Below are 18351 nucleotides of genomic sequence, written 5' to 3'. Positions count from 1 at the left end.
AGTGTCCCCAGGGCGGGGGGGGCGGTTATAGGAAGTGTCCCCGGGGCGGGGGGGGCGGTTATAGGAAGTGTCCCCAGGGCGGGGGGGGGGCGGTTATAGGAAGTGTCCCCAGAGCGGGGGGGGGGCGGTTATAGGAAGTGTCCCCAGAGCGGGGGGGGCGGTTATAGGAAGTGCCCCGGGGGCGGGGGGGGGCGGTTATAGGAAGTGTCCCCAGGGCGGGGGGGGCGGTTATAGGAAGTGCCCCCGGGGCGGGGGGGGGCGGTTATAGGAAGTGTCCCGAGGGCGGGGGGGGGGCGGTTATAGGAAGTGTCCCCAGGGCGGGGGGGGGTGGTTATAGGAAGTGTCCCCGGGGCGGGGGGGGGGCGGTTATAGGAAGTGCCCCCAGGGCGGGGGGGGGCGGTTATAGGAAGTGTCCCTGGGGCGGGGGGGGGGCGGTTATAGGAAGTGTCCCCGGGGCGGGGGGGGGGCGGTTATAGGAAGTGCCCCCAGGGCGGGGGGGGGCGGTTATAGGAAGTGTCCCTGGGGCGGGGGGGGCGGTTATAGGAAGTGTCCCCGGGGCGGGGGGGGGCGGTTATAGGAAGTGTCCCCAGAGCGGGGGGGGGGCGGTTATAGGAAGTGCCCCCAGGGCGGGGGGGGCGGTTATAGGAAGTGTCCCCAGGGCGGGGGGGGGCGGTTATAGGAAGTGTCCCCAGAGCGGGGGGGGGGCGGTTATAGGAAGTGCCCCCAGGGCGGGGGGGGCGGTTATAGGAAGTGCCCCCAGGGCGGGGGGGGCGGTTATAGGAAGTGTCCCAGGGGCGGGGGGGGGGCGGTTATAGGAAGTGTCCCCAGAGCGGGGGGGGCGGTTATAGGAAGTGTCCCCGGGGCGGGGGGGGGGCGGTTATAGGAAGTGTCCCCGGGGCGGGGGGGGGGCGGTTATAGGAAGTGTCCCCAGAGCGGGGGGGGCGGTTATAGGAAGTGCCCCCAGGGCGGGGGGGGCGGTTATAGGAAGTGTCCCCGGGGCGGGGGGGGGCGGTTATAGGAAGTGTCCCCAGGGCGGGGGGGGCAGTTATAGGAAGTGTCCCCAGGGCAGGGGGGGGCGGTTATAGGAAGTGCCCCCAGGGCGGGGGGGGGCGGTTATAGGAAGTGTCCCCGGGGGGGGGGGGGGCAGTTATAGGAAGTGTCCCCAGGGCGGGGGGGGGGCGGTTATAGGAAGTGCCCCCAGGGCGGGGGGGGGCGGTTATAGGAAGTGTCCCCGGGGTGGGGGGGGGCGGTTATAGGAAGTGCCCCCAGAGCGGGGGGGGGGCGGTTATAGGAAGTGCCCCCAGGGCGGGGGGGGGGGCGGTTATAGGAAGTGTCCCCAGAGCGGGGGGGGGGCGGTTATAGGAAGTGCCCCCAGGGCGGGGGGGGCGGTTATAGGAAGTGTCCCCGGGGCGGGGGGGGGGCGGTTATAGGAAGTGTCCCCAGGGCGGGGGGGGCAGTTATAGGAAGTGTCCCCAGGGCGGGGGGGGGCGGTTATAGGAAGTGCCCCCAGGGCGGGGGGGGCGGTTATAGGAAGTGTCCCCAGGGCGGGGGGGGCAGTTATAGGAAGTGTCCCCAGGGCGGGGGGGGGCGGTTATAGGAAGTGCCCCCAGGGCGGGGGGGGCGGTTATAGGAAGTGTCCCCAGGGCGGGGGGGGGCGGTTATAGGAAGTGCCCCCAGGGCGGGGGGGGCGGTTATAGGAAGTGTCCCCGGGGCGGGGGGGGGCGGTTATAGGAAGTGCCCCCAGAGCGGGGGGGGGGGGCGGTTATAGGAAGTGCCCCCAGGGCGGGGGGGGGCGGTTATAGGAAGTGTCCCCAGAGCGGGGGGGGGCGGTTATAGGAAGTGCCCCCAGGGCGGGGGGGGCGGTTATAGGAAGTGTCCCCGGGGCGGGGGGGGGCGGTTATAGGAAGTGTCCCCAGGGCGGGGGGGGCAGTTATAGGAAGTGTCCCCAGGGCGGGGGGGGCGGTTATAGGAAGTGTCCCCAGGGCGGGGGGGGCGGTTATAGGAAGTGCCCCCAGGGCGGGGGGGGGCGGTTATAGGAAGTGCCCCCAGGGCGGGGGGGGCGGTTATAGGAAGTGTCCCCGGGGCGGGGGGGGCGGTTATAGGAAGTGTCCCCAGGGCGGGGGGGGGCGGTTATAGGAAGTGCCCCCGGGGCGGGGGGGGGCGGTTATAGGAAGTGTCCCCAGGGCGGGGGGGGGCGGTTATAGGAAGTGTCCCCGGGGCGGGGGGGGCGGTTATAGGAAGTGTCCCCGGGGCAGGGGGGGCGGTTATAGGAAGTGTCCCCGGGGCGGGGGGGGCGGTTATAGGAAGTGCCCCCAGGGCGGGGGGGGCGGTTATAGGAAGTGTCCCCGGGGCGGGGGGGGCGGTTATAGGAAGTGTCCCCGGGGCGGGGGGGGGCGGTTATAGGAAGTGTCCGCGGGGCGGGGGGGGGCGGTTATAGGAAGTGCCCCCAGGGGGGGGGGGGGGGGCGGGGGGGGGCGGTTATAGGAAGTGTCCCCGGGGCGGGGGGGGGGGGGCGGTTATAGGAAGTGTCCCCGGGGCGGGGGGGAGCGGTTATAGGAAGTGTCCCCGGGGCGGGGGGGGGGGGGCGGTTATAGGAAGTGTCCCCAGGGCGGGGGGGAGCGGTTATAGGAAGTGTCCCCGGGGCGGGGGGGGCGGTTATAGGAAGTGCCCCCAGGGCGGGGGGGGGCGGTTATAGGAAGTGTCCCCGGGGCGGGGGGGGGGCGGTTATAGGAAGTGTCCCCGGGGCGGGGGGGGCGGTTATAGGAAGTGTCCCCAGGGCGGGGGGGGCGGTTATAGGAAGTGTCCCTGGGGCGGGGGGGGGGGCGGTTATAGGAAGTGCCCCCAGGGCGGGGGGGGGGGGCGGTTATAGGAAGTGCCCCCAGAGCGGGGGGGGGCGGTTATAGGAAGTGCCCCCAGGGCGGGGGGGGGGCGGTTATAGGAAGTGTCCCCAGAGCGGGGGGGGGCGGTTATAGGAAGTGCCCCCAGGGCGGGGGGGGCGGTTATAGGAAGTGTCCCCGGGGCGGGGGGGGGCGGTTATAGGAAGTGTCCCCAGGGCGGGGGGGGGCAGTTATAGGAAGTGTCCCCAGGGCGGGGGGGGGCGGTTATAGGAAGTGTCCCCAGGGCGGGGGGGGGCGGTTATAGGAAGTGCCCCCAGGGCGGGGGGGGGCGGTTATAGGAAGTGCCCCCAGGGCGGGGGGGGGCGGTTATAGGAAGTGTCCCCGGGGCGGGGGGGCGGTTATAGGAAGTGTCCCCAGGGCGGGGGGGGGCGGTTATAGGAAGTGCCCCCGGGGCGGGGGGGGGCGGTTATAGGAAGTGTCCCCAGGGCGGGGGGGGGCGGTTATAGGAAGTGTCCCCGGGGCGGGGGGGGCGGTTATAGGAAGTGTCCCCGGGGCAGGGGGGGCGGTTATAGGAAGTGTCCCCGGGGCGGGGGGGGCGGTTATAGGAAGTGCCCCCAGGGCGGGGGGGGCGGTTATAGGAAGTGTCCCCGGGGCGGGGGGGGCGGTTATAGGAAGTGTCCCCGGGGCGGGGGGGGGCGGTTATAGGAAGTGTCCGCGGGGCGGGGGGGGGCGGTTATAGGAAGTGCCCCCAGGGCGGGGGGGGGCGGTTATAGGAAGTGTCCCCGGGGCGGGGGGGAGCGGTTATAGGAAGTGTCCCCGGGGCGGGGGGGGGGGGCGGTTATAGGAAGTGTCCCCAGGGCGGGGGGGAGCGGTTATAGGAAGTGTCCCCGGGGCGGGGGGGGCGGTTATAGGAAGTGCCCCCAGGGCGGGGGGGGCGGTTATAGGAAGTGTCCCCGGGGCGGGGGGGGGCGGTTATAGGAAGTGTCCCCGGGGCGGGGGGGGCGGTTATAGGAAGTGTCCCCGGGGCGGGGGGGGGCGGTTATAGGAAGTGCCCCCAGGGCGGGGGGGGGCGGTTATAGGAAGTGTCCCCGGGGCGGGGGGGGCGGTTATAGGAAGTGCCCCCAGGGCGGGGGGGGGCGGTTATAGGAAGTGTCCCCGGGGCGGGGGGGGGCGGTTATAGGAAGTGTCCCCGGGGCGGGGGGGGGCGGTTATAGGAAGTGTCCCCGGGGCGGGGGGGGGCGGTTATAGGAAGTGTCCCCGGGGCGGGGGGGGCGGTTATAGGAAGTGTCCCCGGGGCGGGGGGGGGGGGCCGGCTGGCGGGCGCTGCTCAGGCCTTGGGGAGGGGCCGGGGGCTCCCAAGGGGGATGGGGGGGGTGAGGAGGGACCGTTCACTGGGCCCCACGGGCAGGGCCGTGTCAGGCCGAAGGGGGCAGCCCCCCCCCGCCCCTCCCCAGCTCCGCACTGCCCGGGCGGGGCCTCGTCACAGCCCTTGTGCAGCCCGGCCCGCCCCGCCCTGCGCCCTTAGTGTCATGGCAACCGCCCCGCCCCCCGCGCCCCATGTGCCATAGCAACCGCCCGGCCCTGCCCCGCACTGGCCCCGCCCCGCCCCCGCTCCTAGTGCCATAGCAACCGCCCGGCACTGCCCCGCCACGTACTGGCCCCGTCCCCCGCGCCCTATGTGCCATAGCAACCGCCCGGCCCTGCCCCGCACTGGCCCCGCCCGTCCGCGCTCCTAGTGCCATAGCAACCGCCCGGCACTGCCCCGCCCCGTACTGGCCCCGCCCCCCCCGCGTTCCTAGTGCCATAGCAACCGCCCGGCCCCGCCCCGGCCCCCAGCGCCCCGGCCCCGCCCCTCCCTGCGCCCCTAGTGCCATGGCAACCGCCCGGGCCCGCCCGCCCCGGCCCCGCACCCAGCTCCTCGGCCTCGGCCTCGTCCCCGGCCCCGCCCCAGCCCCCCTCTGCGCCCCCAGCGCCTCGGCCCCGCCTCACACTGTGCCCCTGGTGTCATGGCAACCGCCCGGGCCCGTCCCACGCTTTGCCTTGGTGCCATGGTGACAGCCAGTCACGCTCTCTGAGGCACTAGCGGAGTGGGCGGGGCTTATCAGCTAGCAGTGTATTGGTAGTGCAACAGGAAGTCCCTCCCTAGCCGCTCTCTGATTGGATATTGGGGGGGCAGCCGGTTGGTTGCAAGGGGCGGGGTCGAGAGGGGAGGGGGAATCAGTTGGTTTTGCCCCTCCCCTCCCGCCCGGAGCCTGCGGTGATGTCACAGAGCAGGGGGCGTGTCTCGGCTTTGTCACGTCATCGGCGAGCGCCCTGCCGCCCGGTGAGAGCGGCCGCTACCCCGGACTGCCAGAGCCGCTGGGCAGGTAAGGGGGAGGGGCCTGGCCTCCGGGGGGAGGGGCTTTGCCCCCGGGGGGGAGGGGCCTGGCCCCCGGGGGGAGGGGCTTGGCCTCCGGGGGGAGGGGCCCTCGGGGCGGGGAGGGGCTGGTGCTCTCACCCCCCCCAGCCCCGTTAAACCGGCCCCGCCGCAGCCCCCCGGGCACAGGGGGGGGGGTCACTGGGGTCCCCGGGAATCCAGCCGCAGCCAGGGTGCGCCCTGGGCGTGACCCCCCCGCACCCGATGGCGGGGGGACCCCGGGGCTGCCTGCCATTGGGGGACCCCGGGGCGGCCCGGGGGCCACATCCGGCCCGCGGGCCCTTCTGGCCGGCCCCCGACGGCCCGTGGCCCGGGCCCTGCGCGGACGTGGCCAGCCCATCCCGCGTCCTGCCTCTCCCCCAGGCGCCCTTCCCCCAGGCGGGACCGAGTCCGGGGCGACCCCGCTCGCTGGGGCCATGCGGCTGGTCCAGTTCCGAGCCGGCGCGGCCGGGCCCAGGATCGGGCTGGAGGAGAGAGATGGAGGCAACGTGATCGATCTCAACGCGTTCGACCCCTCCTTGCCCACGACCATGAGGGAGTTCCTGGAGCAGGGGGACGCGGCGCTGGCCATCGCCAGGAAGTGAGCGGGGCCGGGAGGGGGGTGCCCGGAGCCAGTTCTAGCCCGAAAGGCTAAACAGACCCAGCTCCCCGTCGGGGGGTGTTGCCCCCCTCTTGTCCGTTGGTGCTTGGGTTCCCCTGCCGCTTGGCACCCTTGTGGGCTTCCCCCACCTGCCACAGGGCTCCTGACTGGCATCAGAATGGGAGGGGGGGGTCAAAGCCTTCAGCTGTGCCAGTGAGGGCTTTCGCACACAAAAACCAAAGGGGAAGTGGAGCCATGCTGGGGGCGGGGCAGGGAATGAGCCTGCCTTGGGGCCTGAGGCTTGCTGGCTGACCTGTCCTGTCTGCCGGCATTAAGAGCTAGCAGGCATGTCCAAAGTCCGGCCCGCGGGCCAATTGCAGCCCGTGTTCCGGTTTAATACGGCCCCCGCTTCCTCCCCCCCTCCTGGCTCTCCGGTGCTCTTTTGAACTGGCGCGCCCAGCGCGCCGCTTCCGGCCGTACCGCCGCCGCCGCCGCCGCCGCCCATGGCCTCCGCGGTCCTAGAGCCTGCCCTGTAGGGCACATCTGCAGCCCCGCTCCCCCGCTCGGCTGCGGGTTCGCCCTGCCCCCCGGGCCGCCGTGAGGCCGGCTTGCCCTGCGCTCTCCGCTCGCCTCCGACCCCGCAGGCCCTCCGCTTTGGGGCTGAGAGTGCGGGGACGGCCCTCACGCATGTTCACTTCTTCAAATCTGGCCCTCTTTGAAAAAAGTTTGGACACCCCTGAGCTAGAGTGAGGCCCAGATCCTCAAAGGTATCCAGGCACCTGCCTCCGAATGATTTTGGTGAACATGAAGTGCCTAAATACCTTGGAAAGTCTCTCAGTAATGCTACCTCCCATGCCTGGGATCCCTGCAGGCTATACTTAAAGCCTTAGAACCCTTAGGGCGTCTATAGACCCTCGTCTTCAGGAATCTCAGGTGGCAGGCAGCGTGGCTCAATGGCTAGAGCACTGGGAGGTCAAGAGCCCTAGGCAGAGGCATGGACTGTCTCCTGTTCCTCTTGTGTGCACTCAAGATCCCCCAGGCCTGCCCTTTCTCCACCCGTTCCCCCCGCGGCCCTGCCCTTGCTTCTCTCCGCGCCCCCCAAGGCAACTCCACAGAACAGCTGATCACGGCGTCAGGAGGTGCTGGGGAGGAGGATGGGAGGTGCTGATATGGTGGCTGCTGCTTGGTGCTTAGAACCCACTGGGGTTTTTTTCCCTGTGGGTGCTCCAGCCCTAGAGCACTGCACAGTTGGCACCTATGGCCCTGCGCTAGAGATGTAAACTACCATTTGATTGGTTAACTGATTAAAGGGGTGGGGGGGGGGGGGCTGGGCAGGACATTTCCCTGCCTCCTGCTGCAGTTTCCTTGACTGAAAACAAGGCGATAACAAACCTCTTTGTAAAGGCCTTTTAGAGCAACAAACAAGACTTTGGATTGGCACAAGGGGGTGCAGTGAGCCGGGGGGGGGCTTGGGAAAGGTGTGGAAGCGGGAGTGGTCCTAGCCCTGGCCCCATGGTGGGGCCGATGTTCATTCTCAAGGCACTGACTGTGCAACAGGGAGGTGAGAGCCCCATTTTACAGGTGGGAAACTGAGGCAGGGGGCTGGGCAAGGACTTACTTGCAGCTATACAGGAAATCCATGCCAGAACTGGAAGCAGAACCCAGAGGATCCCGTTCTCCCAGTCCCTTGCTTTGACCACTGCCCCACACTTCCCCCAGTGATGAGTCTCCCCTTTTGCTCAGCATCCCTTCCATCTGCCCCTTCTCTCCTGTGTCTCTAGGGCTCAGGAGTCCGGCCAGCACGTCCTGCCACGTGCACAGGTGACCCTCCTGGCCCCCATAACCAGGCCGGGGAAGGTGATCTGCGTGGGCATGAACTACGCCGATCACTGCCGGGAGCAGAACGTGGATATTCCCCAAGAGCCCATCATCTTCAGCAAGTTCCCCAGCGCCATCAACGGCCCCTTCGATGAGATCATCTACCCGGCCGAGAGCAACGTAAATCCCCTGGCTCCTCCCCCCACGACGCCCTGTCGCTGATGGACTCGCCCCAAGGCTCCAGCTAAGGAACTGCAGGAGCAAAACCCCAGGCGTGTCCGCTCCTCCGCGGGGCCTGGATGTGAGCAGCCTCCAGAGCTGTTTAATCTGGGGATCCGCCCTTGAGAAATGAGGAGGGACAGTTCCTGCTGTTTGTGCCGGTGTCCCCTGCTAGCGCTGTTGAGTAACAAGCCACCCGCATGCCAGCCGTACCCCAAAAGTTGCATCCAAATAGCTGCTTTGGGAGAGCTACCAAGTTGCTAGGCCACAAGGCCCAGGGGGTTCTCTGTGCTGAGGGCATTTGCCCACCTGTCTGCACAGTCCCCCTTAGCACGAGTGGCCCTGGGAACAGGCTCTCTCTGGGGCATCTCTGAGCACCTCTCCCTTGGTACCCAGCCCCGATTGCCTCTGGGCCCTGCCGGGCCTGGCAGACCCCCCTCAGACTTGCCTGTTTCCTTCTCTAGGAAGTCGACTGGGAGGTGGAGCTGGCCTTTGTCATCGGGAAGAAAGGGAAGCACATCAAGGTACTAAGGGGGCTGGGAGTGGCCGGGGAGCCCCTCTGAGTCCTGTGACTTCCAGCCCTGCCCCAGCTGAACGGGGCCGTCTGTGACTTGGGGACCCGTGGTGCAAGCCAAGGGCACGGCTGGCACTAAGCGTCCCCCACCCTTGCCCCGGCAAGCCAAGCTGCCAGGCTGATTGAACTGAGCAGACTCCCGTTTCACCACTAGAGGGTGCCCCTCCTGGTCAGGGGCGAGGCCTGTTATGGGCAGCTCGTTCGGAAGAGCTGGGGGCAGCCCCTCGAGTCCAGTCGCTCCAGCAGGGAGCGGAGACCCAGCCCCCGTTTCCCTTCCCGTCCAGGAGGCGGCCGCCATGGATCACGTCGTGGGATTCACGGTCGCCCACGACGTCACCGCCAGGGACTGGCAGCTGAAGAGGAACGGGAAGCAGTGGCTGCTGGGAAAAAGCTTTGACACCTTCTGCCCCTTGGGCCCAGCCATTGTCACCAAGGACTGTGTGCCAGGTACAGGGCTCAGCTGCGGCTGGGCTGCCGTGGGCGCAGGGCGGGCGGGGTCGCCCACGCAGAGGCTCCTGGCCCCGTCGCTGCCGTTGGACTGCCTGGGCTGGGCATGCAGGGGAGGTCAGAGTCCTCTGAGGCAGGTGGCATCTTTCCCCCATTACTGAACCAGTTCCCAAGCACGGCGCTGGGGGGTGACCCGGCCTTGCTCTCTGTGCTCACTGACACGTGTAGGGCGCTTTTTCCAGCAGGAATCCGCTTCCCACTGGGCCAATTACATTCTGCTCCCTGCATTTCCTGCGCGTGCCTCAACTGGATCCAGCACCCTTCGCTTTGTGGCCCACCTTGTTCTGCAGGCTGCTGCGTTCTAACCCAGAGGTGGCTGCAGTGGAGGGCAAGGGCAGCTCCTTAGAGACAGTTTGCCTACTGCCCTACCACAAGGGGATCCTTCCCCCCGTGAGGTTTCCTCCGCTGGCTTCCGGCTGCTCCTCTCCGGCACAGGCCTCTCGTCTGTGGTCTGCAGGAGTGGTCTGTACAGGGAATCCCCCACCACCCAGTTGTCTTTCAGAGCTGGCTTTGTTTCTCAGACCCCCACAAACTGGGAATCCGCTGCAAAGTGAACGGGGAGTTGGTCCAGAACAGCAACACCAGCCACATGATCTTCAAAACGCCCGTGCTGGTCGCGTGGATCTCCCGGTAGGTGCCGACCGGTTCCCCGGCCAGCCTGGTGGCAGCCAGCCACTCTGCTCTGTGCCTGGGGGAGTCGCAGCCCCACGGCGGGAAGCAGGCCACAGCCCTCCTAGCTAGGTGGGTGGGCGCGTGCAGGGAACCCTGCCTGATCCCCAGCTGCAGTGGGAGCGTGGAGCTGGGAGGCCACACTCACGGGCTGGTCCTGCTTCGTGGCAGGTTCAGCACGCTGTACCCGGGAGACGTCGTCCTCACCGGGACCCCTCCGGGGGTTGGCTTTAGCCGGAAGTCCCCCGTCTTCCTGAAGGTGAGCAGCAGCGCTGGAGAAATTGCAGCTTCCCCTTGGGAGTTGGCAGTAAGGGGGGGCCTGGAGATCTGGCCTCCCTACCGCACGGCTGGGCCCAGCACTGGGTAGGGACAAGAGGGAGCTGGGGGGGGGGGGTCAGGTACCCCCACAGGCAGTGGGGCTCGGTGCAGACGCAAGGGCTTGCCTGAGCAGCTGGAACTGCAGAAGAGTGCGACAGCTCTGGCCTCTCCTTGTTCCTGGAGTGAGCGCTGTGTTCTTCCCTACAGCCACTAGGGGGCGCTCATCAGGGCCAGGCAGGTACACGGCTGCACTGCTATTGGCTGCAGCAGGGCCCGGACGGGCACCTGCCTGTTTTCCTCCAGCTTTGGGGCCCTTGGTTATAATCAAACAGCCCTGCCTGGGGGCGCCCGTCACAGTGCCAGGGTTTCAGAGGGAGTGGGGTGGCCGCAGGTCCTCTATGCTAGGCCCAAGAGGGCTTAAAGGGGGCGCAGGGCCCACCTGTGCTGGGGGCCCCAGGGCTCGAACGCAAGGGGGGAGGAGTGTTGGGGGATGGGGCAGGGCAGTGCTCCGGGCACCCTTACATTGCTTGGCCCCTTGCAGAGAGGAGACGTGGTCCAGTGTGAAATCGACGAGCTGGGAGCCATCCAAAACAAGCTGGTGTGAGGACACCTCTGGCCCCCAGGGCTGATCGGCGACGGGGGCAAGCACAGCACTGCCCGGGCCGTAGCGTTGTGCAATAAACCTCTCCCCCAAGGGCTCGCGGTTCCCCCGTGGGGCCAAGCTGCTGTTAAAGAGACGGGGGAGGAGGCCTGGGGTGCTCGATTAGCTGCAAGGAAAATAAATGCACTTCCCTGCCCTGTGTGTTTGGGGGGCTCCTACCAGCTGCTCTAAGTGGGGGGCGTGAGGGTGAGAGAGTCTGACAAGGGGCAATCCGAGCCTGGCACTGCAGAATCGGCCCCTCCCCTGGCTGCTCCGATGTGACGAGAGGGGGGCAGGCCTGGGCCCCCGGGGGCCTGGTGTAGCCCCGAGGCACCGACATGCACAGGGATTGGTTTTCACAGCAGGGACCCACCAGCCTGCACCCAGCCAGTAAAAGCAGCCAGAGCCGGAGGCATGCAGGGGAGATTTACTGTGATCTCACTAGGGGTATTTCAGCCACCCCAGGGGGTCACGCTGCCCGGGCACGTTCAACGGCGGCTCCTGCAGCAGGGGGTTGGGGACGCGATCCCCGAGCGGGGCAGGCCGATTCCGCAGCTCTAGGTGAACTGCCAGATGAATTTCTCCAGCCGCTGGCAGTTCGCTGGGGTGCTGAAGGTTTCCGAGAGGTGGAGGATGGGTCCTGCCGGGCCTGGCTGCTCCCTCAGCACCTGGGCAGAGGGAGGAAGGAAGAGTTGCCACCCAGAAGGGCTGGGGCTGCCCCAGGAGAGATCTCATCCACCCGCCCGGCTGAGGGGAGGTAGAGCATCCTGGCAGACACTGTGCCGCCCCAGGCTGGTTGGGGCCTGGGCTCAGCAGGGTGCAAGCGGGGGAAGCGGTGCTGGGGGTGGGCAGGGGCAGGCCGGGGCACACTCACCCCCAGCTCCTTGAAGGTCCGGACGGAGCTCAGGGCCAGGTTCCTGTTGGCGCACTCTGGGAAGAGACGGCAGTAACCTGAGCAGTGTGGGCTGGGGGCAGGCGGGGCGGGACAGACACCCCCACACTGGGCACCAAACAGACCCTCCTAGCCCAGCCCCTCCTCCGCCCTGCCCAGGCCAATCAGCTGCACTGTCACCCCGGGGCAGGCCCTCTCCCACTGGGGCAACTGGTGCCCCGGAGCAGCACTCTGATCGTGGTGGGGAGCTGGGCCCGCGGCTCTGGGGGCAGGCAGCCACCACCCCTCACCCCCGGGATCTGTCGGCTAACCGATTAAAGGGGGTTTTACATCCCTGCCTCCTGCCCTGGGAGTTCTACGCTGGGTCCTGCAGCAGCCTGGACAGACAAGCAGCCCGTTGGCATTGAACCCCCTTTCATGCAAAGCACCCAGGAGCTGCACGGGGCAAGGCAGGACTCACCCCAGAGCAAACGCTGGGCCCACGGTGCTGCCGCGATGCCCCACTTCCTGCCTGTCCCTGGTCACTTTCCAGCCTGGGAGCCGGAGGGTTACAGCCCAACTCTGCATTTGCCACTGGCAGCAGGAGACTGATCATCCTGCACACGCTGGACACCCGCAGGGGCCTGGTGTCGCATCCCGGTGCTGTTTGCCCAGCTGCCAGCAGGGGGCAGACAACCCCCTGCTCAGGCACCCTGGCTCCAGGTCTGCTCTTACCCAGGGACCCCAGAGGCGCAGGAGCCGGGAGGGCGGGTCCCCAGCCCCAGAGCCAGGCAAGAGCCCAGAGCATCTCCCCCAACTCACCAAAGGAGCCGTCCTCTCTCGCCTTCTGCACCAGGAACCGCTGCAGCTTCTCCACATACTCCAGCTCTGGGAGGGCAGACAGAGGGTGGGAACGCCCGGCCCCGATCCTCAGCTCACACCTCAGTGGGGCTAGACGTTCCCCTCTCCCAGAGCTCAGCCCCCCCATGCCGCTGCAGCCAGGAAGGGAGCAGCGGGACGCTAAAGCTGCAGGCCCCCAAAGGCGCTTGCCTGGCAGCTCAGCTCTCAGAACACGGCTGCAGTGTGGCCCTGCTCCCTGCCTCGGTTTCCCTGGGAGGAGATCCCGGGGGCTAGGAGAGTGTAGCCATTAAGGGGGAAGAGCAACATGCCTGAGAATCCCCCCTTTAGCTGGGCCTGGGCACCTGCCAGCAGCGCCCTCAGGAGTCAGGCTGGGCCCGCGCAAGGGGGTGTGGGGCTCACAGGCTGGGAAGGCTGGAGTGGGCCCGGCTTTGCTAACGCTGGGCCGGGGGCGTACCTGGCTCAGGGCAGCCCGACTGGAGGAGGAAGGCAGCTGCTCTCTCATAGGTCTTCAGCAGGGGGCCGGGGAGGCTGCAGAGGAGGAGGAGGAAGTCGGGGCAGTTGTCCAGCTGGCTTACCTGGGGGGAGAAGACCCATCAGGCCGGGCTGAGCCCAGGCCTAGACTTGGAGGGGTACGGTCGCCGTGAAAGGAGTCTGGGGGGGGACACAGGGAGCACGGGGCAGGGCTGTGGGGCAGGACGGGCACTGGCTGAGCTCCAGGGGAGCCCAGGGCCGGCACGGCAGAGGGACAGGATGGGTACGGAGGGGCACTACCAGGGACAGGGCAGGATTAAGGGGCCGTGTGGCAGAATTGACCTTTGCCTAGTTACTTGATGTACCCGGCTGGGCCGCGCCGAGGGACACCCCATTTGTCTCTTGGGGTGGGGGTATCCTGGCGGCAGAGGTCGGGCTTCAGGGGGCATCTGAATTGGGAGGGGTGACCAGAAGATGGTGCTGCGGCGCCGGGGTTTGGCCGCCCAGGCACACGAGACAAGTTGGGAGGGCTCCGTTCTCAGGCGCCCGCCCGCGGGCGAAGTGCAGGGAACTCGGCTCCGTGCGGAAGAGCCGCCCACGTTCCAGCGACGGTGCGAGCCCGGCTCCGGCGTGCGCTGGCGGGGACGAGCGGCGCGGGAATGAACAGGATCATCAGCTGCTCTCTTACAACGGGGCCGGGGAGGGTGGGAGGGGGCCTTGCGCGTGGCAGGTCCCTTCCCCGTGCCGCCAGACCAAGTGCAGAACGTGTTCCCCCGGCGGCAGGAGCCGACGGCCACTGGCCCCGTGCAGGCTCTGGGGCATCACAGGCCCCTGCCTGCTGGGCTGCGGGAACCGGAGAGCCCAGGCCGGGGCCTAGGAAACCACTAGCCACGCTGCCTAACCTGGCATCTCAGCACCGACAAGGGGCCAGCACCCCGGGGTCTAGGAGGGGCAGTGGAGACCAGTGGTCAGAGGGAGCTGCGTCGGGATACTCCTGGGTCCCTTCCCCGTGGCTATGCCTCAGTTTACCCAGCGCAGGAGGAGACCTCCCTGGCAGGCTGTGAGGGGCGACGACCGTCTGGGAAGGCAGTTTCCTGGGAGCCCTTTGGGCCTGGCACCCGGCAGGAGAAGGGCCCCCCGGCTCCCCCGGGCGGGAGGAAGGGCCGCACCTTGAAGCAGCGCTTGCCGGCGTCCTCGCCGTAGTCGCTGTCGCTGTCGTTGAAATCCTCCATCTCCTTCCACAGCAGCTGCTGCGAGAAGCGTCTCTGGGCAGAGTCGCAGGCCGGCCACTCGCCTGGGGCCTACGGGAGAAACCGAGGCTGGGGGTCGGCAGGCCAGGCCGGGGGGCACCTGGGAGCCCCTGCTCCTGCCAAGGGGGTGCCACCTCCAGGCCCCGCCCCCATCAGAGCTGGGGAGGGGAAAGCCATTGCCCCCCCCCCCCCCCCCCCCCCGAGTTGGCCGCTGCAAGAAACAGGGCAGTGGGCCCTCAACCCACAGGCCCCCCGGCACTCACCAGCTCCCCCGGGGCTGGGGCCAGGAGACTGGCAGCGGCTCCTGGTGGGATCCCAGTCGTCCAGCAGAGATTGGGTCCCCGTGTCCCATGGCCTCCCAGGGTCACCGTTCCCAGCACTAAGGGCTTCCCTGCGGGCACTCAGCCCTGGGAACGGCCTGGCAGCGAGCCTGGGGCAGGAGGGGGCCAGCAGGGGGGAGGGGGCCCAGGGCAGAGGAGGGCCGGCAGGGGCAGGAGGGGGCTTGTGGGGGTAGAGGGGGCCCAGCAGAGGGTGGGGGGGGCCCAGAGCAGGAGGGAGCTGGCAGGGACAGGAGGGGGGCCAGCAGCGAGCCTGGGGCAGGAGGGGGTCAGCAGGGTGGGGCAGGCAGGGCCAGGAGATGCGGCAGGGCCTGGACTCGGCCTTTGGTAGCAGGGCCCTTAGGGCTGCTCCCTCGGCCCTTCACCTACCTCCTCGGCCACCAGCAGCCCGCACTGGATCAGCTTGTCCAGCACGTCCTGGCTGTAGCACGAGGCCGACTGGCAGGGCTGCGGGAGGAGAGGGGAGTCAGGCCACGGAGCCGGAGCAGAGGGGCACGGGGGGGTGGGGGAGCAGCCCAATACGGGGGTGGGGGAGCGCGGGGGGGGGCGCAAGAGGCAGCCCAGGGCATGTGGGCTGAACAGAGTTGGCCCTGCGGAGCCCGAACCAGCTCCCCTTGCCCCTACCCCCTGCCAGGCGCAGCACCCCCCCCCCCCGCGCCCCCCCGCCCGCCCACCCCCCCCCCGCCAGGCTCTTCCCCGCCCCCCGCCCCCGCCAGGCCCGCCCCCCCCACCCCCGCACCACCCCCCGCCCCCGCCAGGCTCCCCCGCCCCCCGCCCCCCCAGCTCTTCCCCGCCCCCCGCCCCCGCCAGGCACCACACACCCCGCCCCCGCCAGGCTCTTCCCCACCCCCCGCCCCCGCCAGGCTCTTCCCCGCCCCCCGCCCCCGCCAGGCTCTTCCCCGCCCCCCGCCCCCGCCAGGCACCACACACCCCGCCCCCGCCAGGCACCACACACCCCGCCCCCGCCAGGCTCTTCCCCGCCCCCACGAGGCACCGCACCCCCCGCCCCCGCCCAGCTCTTCCCCTGACCCCCGCCCCCACCAGGCACTGCACCCCCCGCCAGGCTCTTCCCCGCCCCCGCCCCCACCAGGCACCGCACCCCCCGCCAGGCTCTTCCCCGCCCCCGCCCCCGCCAGGCACCGCCCCCCCCGCCCCCGCGACGCTCTTCCCCACCCCCGCCCCCGCCAGGCTCTTCCCCGCCCCCGCCAGGCACCACACCCCCCGCCCCCGCCAGGCACCACACACCCCGCCCCCGCCAGGCTCTTCCCCGCCCCCACGAGGCACCGCACCCCCCGCCCCCGCCCAGCTCTTCCCCTGACCCCCGCCCCCGCCAGGCACCGCCCCCCCCCCCCCGCGACGCTCTTCCCCACCCCCGCCCCCGCCAGGCTCTTCCCCGCCCCCGCCCCCGCCAGGCACCACACCCCCCGCCCCCGCCAGGCACCACACACCCCGCCCCCGCCAGGCTCTTCCCCGCCCCCACCAGGCACTGCACCCCCCACCCCCGCCCGGCTCTTCCCCTGCCCCCCGCCCCCACCAGGCACCGCAACCCCCGCCCCCGCCAGGCTCTTCCCCGCCCCCACCAGGTACCGCACCCCCCGCCCCCGCCCGGCTCTTCCCCTGCCCCCCGCCCCCACCAGGCACCGCAACCCCCGCCCCCGCCACGCTCTTCCCCTGACCCCCGCCCCCACCAGGCACTGCACCCCCCACCCCCGCCCGGCTCTTCCCCTGCCCCCCGCCCCCACCAGGCACCGCAACCCCCGCCCCCGCCAGGCTCTTCCCCGCCCCCACCAGGTACCGCACCCCCCGCCCCCGCCCGGCTCTTCCCCTGCCCCCCGCCCCCACCAGGCACCGCAACCCCCGCCCCCGCCACGCTCTTCCCCGCCCCCCGCCCCCGCCAGGCACCGCACCCCCCGCCCCCGCCCGGCTCTTCCCTGCCCCCCGCCCCTGCCAGGTACCGCACCCCCCGCCCCCGCCAGGCTCTTCCCCGCCCCCCGCCCCCGCCAGGTACCGCCCCCCCCCCGCCCCCGCAACGCTCTTCCCCACCCCCGCCCCCGCCAGGCTCTTCCCCGCCCCCCGCCCCCGCCAGGCACCGCCCCCGCCAGGCACCGCCCCCGCCAGGCACCGCCCCCGCAACGCTCTTCCCCACCCCCCGCCCCCGCCAGGCTCTTCCCCGCCCCCCGCCCCCGCCAGGCACCGCCCCCCCCCCGCCCCCGCAACGCTCTTCCCCAACCCCCGCCCCCGCCAGGCTCTTCCCCGCCCCCCGCCCCCGCCAGGCACCGCCCCCCCCCGCCCCCGCAACGCTCTTCCCCACCCCCCGCCCCCGCCAGGCTCTTCCCCGCCCCCCGCCCCCGCCAGGCACCACACACCCCGCCCCCGCCAGGCTCTTCCCCGCCCCCACGAGGCACCGCACCCCCCGCCCCCGCCCAGCTCTTCCCCTGACCCCCGCCCCCACCAGGCACTGCACCCCCCACCCCCGCCCGGCTCTTCCCCTGCCCCCCGCCCCCACCAGGCACCGCAACCCCCGCCCCCGCCAGGCTCTTCCCCGCCCCCACGAGGCACCGCACCCCCCGCCCCCGCCCAGCTCTTCCCCTGACCCCCGCCCCCACCAGGCACTGCACCCCCCACCCCCGCCCGGCTCTTCCCCGCCCCCCGCCCCCGCCAGGTACTGCACCCCCCGCCCCCGCCAGGCTCTTCCCCGCCCCCCGCCCCCACCAGGCACCGCCCCCCCCGCCCCCACCAGGCTCTTCCCCTGACCCCCGCCCCCAGCCAGGCTGGCACCAGGCCCTACCTGGAGCAGGAGGGCGTCTCGGGGCAGCAGCTGGACGAGCGCCAGGATCTTGCAGCGCAGCTCCTGCTGGCTCAGCACCACGGCCTCCGGCAGCTGGGCCGGCCCCAGGAAGGGCAGCAGCTCCACCAGCAGGGCCTTGATGGCGCAGGCTGGGGGGGGGGGCAATCGGGTATCATCACTGCCCAGTCTCCCCCCGGCCCTCAGCGTCACAGCGCGGGGGCCACGGACAGTCCAGTCCCAACCTAACAGCATGAACAGCCCCCCTCCCCCGTCACCTGCCCCCCAACCCCACACATGGGATGGGGGATGATGAAGAGCTCCCCCCTCCCCCGTCACCTGCCCCCCAACCCCACACATGGGATGGGGGATGATGAAGAGCTCCCCCCTCCCCCGTCACCTGCCCCCCAACCCCACACATGGGATGGGGGATGATGAAGAGCTCCCCCCTCCCCCGTCTCCTGCCCCCCAACCCCACACATGGGATGGGGGATGATGAAGAGCTCCCCCCTCCCCCGTCACCTGCCCCCCAACCCCACACATGGGATGGGGGATGATGAAGAGCTCCCCCCTCCCCCGTCACCTGCCCCCCAACCCCACACATGGGATGGGGGATGATGAAGAGCTCCCCCCTCCCTCCAGGTCACCTGTCCCCCAACCTCATACACATGGTGCTAGGGGCCATGGGGGCCCAGCCCCCCCCAGGTCACCTGCCCCCCAGCCCCACACACACGGCGTGGGGGCTGCAGGCAGCCCCTCCCCACGGGGTCACTCACCCCCCAGGGCCTCGCACATGAAGACGGGCAGCAGGGCGGCGCTGTGCCGGCTCAGCTCCCTCACCGCCGCCTCCGTGTGCCGGGGGGCCACCAGGACGTCCCCGCGCGAGAGGCGGTGCAGGGAGACGCAGCCCTGCAGCAGGGCCAGGGCGTGGAGCACCAGGTCCCGCAGCTGCCCCGAGAAACCCACGTCCCGGTTCCGCAGCAGCGTCTCCTCCACCAGCCAGGAGAAGTCGGACATGAGCCGGGACAGGAAGACACCCTGGCAGGCGGGGGAAGGAAAGCAAAAGGGGGGGCTTGAAACCGCCACCCAGTAGGACACGCCCAACACAGGGGAGAGGAAGAGACCCCCCGCCCGCCGCCCAAGGAAAGGGAGCTCTGAAACCAGCCCGGAACAGAAAATCCCCTGGTAGAAGGCCCC

The 18351-nt window shown here is 70.2% G+C and overlaps 2 protein-coding genes across 5 annotated transcripts in view; one reads left to right on the top strand and one right to left on the bottom strand.

Moving 5' to 3' along the window:
• Positions 1–5050: 5050 nt before the first annotated feature.
• Positions 5051–10734, top strand: FAHD2A (fumarylacetoacetate hydrolase domain containing 2A). 2 transcript variants are annotated; one of them, XM_075910674.2, is made up of 8 exons: positions 5051–5203; positions 5632–5833; positions 7615–7831; positions 8335–8394; positions 8729–8891; positions 9473–9581; positions 9792–9879; positions 10480–10734. In XM_075910674.2, the coding sequence occupies exons 1-8, from the start codon at positions 5098–5100 to the stop codon at positions 10540–10542; spliced, it is 1008 nt and encodes a 335-aa protein (XP_075766789.2). In that variant the 5' UTR covers positions 5051–5097; the 3' UTR covers positions 10543–10734. The 2 variants fall into 2 exon arrangements, with proteins under 2 accessions (XP_075766789.2, XP_075766790.2); XM_075910675.2 differs by having other exon boundaries at positions 5073–5203; positions 5617–5833.
• A 256-nt stretch (positions 10735–10990) lies between these two features.
• Positions 10991–18351, bottom strand: part of GPAT2 (glycerol-3-phosphate acyltransferase 2, mitochondrial) — a 110981-nt gene continuing 103620 nt past the window's right edge. For all 3 annotated transcript variants that reach the window (XM_089773755.1, XM_089773754.1, XM_089773756.1), the window contains 8 exons: positions 17931–18192; positions 17158–17306; positions 14739–14816; positions 13951–14082; positions 12765–12885; positions 12272–12337; positions 11453–11508; positions 10991–11246 (listed from right to left, as the gene is read on the bottom strand). In XM_089773755.1, coding sequence (XP_089629881.1) covers positions 11136–11246; positions 11453–11508; positions 12272–12337; positions 12765–12885; positions 13951–14082; positions 14739–14816; positions 17158–17306; positions 17931–18192 — 975 coding nt within the window. In that variant the 3' untranslated portion in view covers positions 10991–11135. The remainder of the gene's footprint in view (positions 11247–11452; positions 11509–12271; positions 12338–12764; positions 12886–13950; positions 14083–14738; positions 14817–17157; positions 17307–17930; positions 18193–18351) is intronic.

The sequence above is a fragment of the Pelodiscus sinensis genome, chromosome 28, assembly GCF_052426305.1.
Source record: "Pelodiscus sinensis isolate ZL-2025 chromosome 28, ASM5242630v1, whole genome shotgun sequence".
NCBI classification, from domain to species: Eukaryota; Metazoa; Chordata; order Testudines; family Trionychidae; genus Pelodiscus; species Pelodiscus sinensis.
Note: the sequence above shows the minus strand (reverse complement) of the source record. Positions and strands in the feature narration are given on the sequence as shown.

What these genes read in the sequence shown, in the direction of transcription:
- FAHD2A (XM_075910675.2), top strand. Translation starts at nt 5,098, where the DNA reads ATGTCACAGAGCAGGGGGCGTGTCTCGGCTTTGTCACGTCATCGGCGA. An exon ending in CTGGTCGCGTGGATCTCCCG is followed by an intron (nt 9,582 to 9,791) that starts GTAGGTGCCGAC and finishes GCTTCGTGGCAG; the next exon opens with GTTCAGCACGCTGTACCCGG. An exon ending in AGTCCCCCGTCTTCCTGAAG is followed by an intron (nt 9,880 to 10,479) that starts GTGAGCAGCAGC and finishes GGCCCCTTGCAG; the next exon opens with AGAGGAGACGTGGTCCAGTG.